This window comes from Gekko japonicus, unplaced genomic scaffold (assembly GCF_001447785.1).
Source record: "Gekko japonicus isolate JY-2015 unplaced genomic scaffold, Gekko_japonicus_V1.1 scaffold2377, whole genome shotgun sequence".
NCBI classification, from domain to species: Eukaryota; Metazoa; Chordata; class Lepidosauria; order Squamata; family Gekkonidae; genus Gekko; species Gekko japonicus.
The window spans coordinates 180,468-185,009 of NW_015167606.1; the positions used below are offsets into that span (position 1 = coordinate 180,468).

The following is a 4,542-nucleotide window of genomic DNA, read 5'->3' on the forward strand; positions in this document are numbered from 1 at the left end:
GCGGGCGGGGGGAGACCGAGCCAGGGGGTGGAGGAGACGGAGGAACCGGCAGGATGGGGGGGAGAGCTTACCTGCTCCTGCTGGTTCCTCCTCCGCCTGCTCAGTTTGGAGCTCCCCCCCCCGTGAGTTTAGTGGGTCCTCTTTCTTGTGATATTATAATTGCATTGGTTTTATTGTTTTTAACTGTTTTAGTCTGAATCTGCATGTATTAATGAAATGTTGTTCACTGCCCTGAGCCCTCTAGGGGGAAGGGCGGTCTAAAAATCAAATAAATAAAATAAAACATGAAACTAAACAAGAGGCACTGGGTTTTCCCTGAAATTGGCTGGCGCTTTGCCCCTTGTCAATTAATATGTACTGGAACATGTCAGGAGAAGCTCAGAAAATTTCTGGCAACTCTGAAGGCCAGTCATGTATACAAGTTCTATACTCTGTCGAAACATGGTACCAGGTCTCAGTTAGTGCCTGTCAGCTGTTTAGGATGCAGAGTGGATAGCTGCATCCTTGTGTATGCAGGAAGGGATCAGAGCATTGCCTTTTTTGTAGGCTGTTCTGAACAAATTTTAAAATGTTCTCAGAACTTTAAACAGAGCAGTCGAGCAGTAACCTTTTAAAAATCTAACTTACCTGACTACTCCCCCCCCCGCGGTTGACTTAACATATATGTTAGTTAACTATGCAAACCACCTGTAAGTCAGTGCAGATAAATCATACACAACAAAATTTGCTTAAAGAGGGATCATTGCTAGGTTTACTGTTCTTTGGCTATTTGTATAGTCAAGGTGTAAGAGTTAATGCCAGTTAAGCAGAAAGTTTCAGAAAACAACATACTCCCATTTGTTGATTTTTTTTAACCAAAGGTAGGAAATAGAAAGATAAAACATATTTGTACATAATCATATATCACAGCAGGTAATAAAGTTAATGGGTTGAGATATTTAGATTAAGTATGGTTATGTGTCCAGGTTATAATGGCTACAAATTGGATATCAACCAACAAATTGAACCTAGAATATTTATGTGCATCATATTTCTTCAGTCTTTAGAAGTGTTTCTGTATGCTGCAGGGCTATTTTTGGGCAGGAACGCACAGGAACGGAGTTCCGGCTGGCTTCAGATATTATAACTCTGGCTTCAGAGTTGGCCACGCCCACTACAGCCAAAACCTCTGTGTGTGGCTACAGAGGGAAGGCCTGGAGAGTGACACCCCCCTGGCCACTCCGAGGCGGGCAGGCCGGGGGGGACTGGAAGGATCGGGGAGGCATTTAAAGGCCTCCCCTTACCTTCCCCAGCCTGTCCAAGGGCCGGCTTGCCTGGGCGCCCCGCAGCTGTGGGTGCCCGGGCAAGCTAAGGGAAGGTATGGTGGTGGGGCCTAATATGCTAATGAGCTGCACTGTCGGGGGTGTGGGCTATTATACTAATGAGTTTCTGCTGGGCTTTTTCTACAAAAAAAGCCCTGGTATGCTGGGTAGCAGGGTTATCCTATAAAAGTGTGTACATAATTGTAGTGCTAGTATTGTAGTGCTAGTAGTATTCTGGGTGGTGAAGGGATACAGGCCCCCATGGTAGACTTTATCAATCTGTCCCTGGGTTCAGGGATCTATCTAGAGGGACTAAAAGAGGCTGTGGTTGTGCTGCTCTTTTAAAAAAAGCAACCCTTGGATCCCATGGATCCTTCCAATTACTGCTCAGTTGGAAATCTTTCGATCTTCTTTGTGATTTCTGTGCATCACACCTCTGGGATACAGTGCGCCTGCAAAGCAAAAGGGATTTTTGCACCCACTCCCCAGTCACGCGCCGGCCCCACTGTGCATGACCAAAGGAGGGGCACGACAATCCCGCCAGTTCTCTTCTGAGGAACCGATCGAGGTCAGCGCAGGCGCACTATATTCCAGAGGTGTGAATGCACAGATGACCACTCGAAGATCATCAGTTACAGGAAAGCAACCTGTTTTTTCTGGTTGAGGTGATTCAAAGAGCAGAAGCAGAACAGCTCCAGAATTTCCTGGATGACACATCGGCACTAGATGCATTTCAGTCCAGTTTCCTTCCACCCTAGCCACAGGATGGAGACAGCTTTGGTTATCCTCACAGACAATTTCCACAGGCTTGATCTTACAGCAGCGTTTGACATGGTCAATAATAATCTTTTGACCCACCACATTGCTGACATAGGAGTTCATGGGGGTAGCCTTACAGTGGCTTACCTCATTACTCCAGGGACAGAGGGTGGCACTGGGTGAGAGAGTGTCAACTAGGCACCCACTGATATGTGGGGTTTCTCAGAGGGCAGTCCTCTCCCTGATGCTATTTAACATCTACATCCGCCCCCTCACCCAACTGGTGCAGAGTTTCGGGCTGGAATGTCACCAGTACGTTGATGACACCCAGGTATACCTATTGATGAATGGCCAGCCACATACTGCTCCTGTAAATCTGGCACACCTATTGATGAATGACCAGCCACATACTGCTCCTGTAAATCTGGCTGAGGGTTTGGAGGCTGTGGTGAAGTGGTTAAAACAGAATCGGTTGAGACTGAACCCTGATAAGATGGAGGTTCTGTGGCTGGGTGAGAGGAACATGAGTTTGGGAAGCCAGCTCCCGGCCCTTGATGGTGTGCCCTTATCATTGGCACCAACCGTTAAGAGCCTAGGTGTGATTCTGGACACCTCATTGTCAATCGAGGCCCAGATAACAAATGTTGCCAGACTGGCATTTTTCCAGCTGCACCAAGTCAGGCAACTGGCCCCCTACCTGTGTTACCCTGTCCTAGCTAAACTAATCTACACAACGGTCACCTCCAAGCAAGACTACTGAAACTTGCTCTATGTAGGGCTGCCCTTGAGGCTGACCCGGAAACTCCAGGTGATCCAGAATGCAGCTGTGTGGGTCCTTACTGGGACCCCCCGTATGGCACATGTCCAACCTGTGCTGTGCAAGCTGCACTGGCTTCCAGTGGAGTACCAGATCAGGTTCAAGGTTCTGGTGTTAACCTTTAAAGCTCTTAATGGCCTGGGACCCACGTACCTTCAGGACCGCCTCTCCTGATATACCCCCAGAAGAGCTCTACACTCAGGAGACAAGAACTTCCTGGTGGTCCCCAGTCTAAGCGACATCCAGCTGTCCTCAACTAGGGCTAGGGCTTTTTCTGCCCTGGCTCCCACCTGGTGGAACTCTCTGCCGAGTAACATCCATGCCCTGCGGGACTTATCACCATTCTGCAAGGCATGTAAGGCAGAGATGTTCCGCCAGGCATTTGGTTGAGGACAACAATGGTCTTCCATCTAATCTGGCACTCGTCTTCCTCTTTTTTCCCCACCTCCCTCCTCTACAAGGCAATGACATTCCAGGAATATCGCCATCAGATTGGCTCAGGCTGCTGAAACTGTACTGTATTTTTATATATTTTTAATTCTGAAACCTTTGTAAGATTTGTAATTTTACTATTGTTGTGCACCCCCCTGAGCCCTGTTTTTCAGGGAAGGGCAGTCTCAATATCAAAGTTAATAAATAAATAAAATAAATAGTGCTTCCCCAGTCACCTCACTGGGTTGTGGGGATCCACTGCAGTTCTGTATCCTTCCAATTCAGCTGTTTGTTCTTTTGTGCAGTTAGTAATACATGACGCAGATTCATTCTTTTCAGTCAAGAACCTGAACAATTTGAAAACTGAAAAATTAAAGTGAGATCCTGTGCAAGGAAGTTTCTCCTGCTTTCAGAGTTCTGGTTCCCGAGCACATTTGTTAACATTGGAGTCTAATATTTATTTCTGTTTCTCTTTTGATATGGCATTTCTGACTTTTATTTACTTTGTACTTTTCAGGTTACCAAGCAATGTGGGGCTTTCAAATAAAGTTGCTGATATGGAAAAGCAAGCAGAATCCATTGTGGTACTGAATCCTGAGAAAGCAAAAGAGCAGATGCCAGAAGATCTGAGTCAAGGCAAGACGATAAAAGAAAAAGGTCAACAGTTTTGTAAAGATGCTAGTGTTCAGAAAGCAAAAGAGACAGACAGCTCTCACTGCTGATGTGCTAAAAGGCGTTGACTTCTGGAAGTCCCTTTCAGTGAGTGCAAGTTGTTTCATTTGTATGTATGGAAAGGGCAATATTCTGTACTAACGAATGTACTTTATGATAGTTTACTGAAAGAGCCTTTTATATGCATTTTTCATTTATGTGCATTAGACTATGTAAGTATGCACAGTCCAGAGTCACAATTATGGACTCCTTACTGCTGTAATCAGTGGAGTTTCTTCTAAATTATTGCATTTGTTTCTTGAATTATGCAAAATATCAAAATTTATTTTGGTGATGTTATTTTGTGTTAATATGTTATTTAAGGCTTAATTCAAATCCTGATAAAATTAACTGAAAGGACAGACCAGGCCCTAATTGGGTAATTGGAGTAATGCATTTGTTAGATTATAGAGTGATAGATATGACCACAAATAAATTCTAGTAGACACAGGACTCAGTATAGGTGGACTTCTCTGCAAGACTCATGAAAATTTGGGCTATCAGCTAATTAAAGAGATGTCT

General features: G+C 45.1%; 1 protein-coding gene across 1 annotated transcript in view; it reads left to right on the forward strand.

Moving 5' to 3' along the window:
• SHTN1 (shootin 1) overlaps positions 1–4,031 on the forward strand; it is a 126,548-nt gene extending 122,517 nt beyond the window's left edge. Inside the window, 1 exon segment of the mRNA XM_015414003.1 lies at positions 3,827–4,031. Within this exon segment, the coding sequence (XP_015269489.1) occupies positions 3,827–4,031 (205 nt within the window).
• The last annotated feature ends 511 nt before the right edge of the window (positions 4,032–4,542 follow it).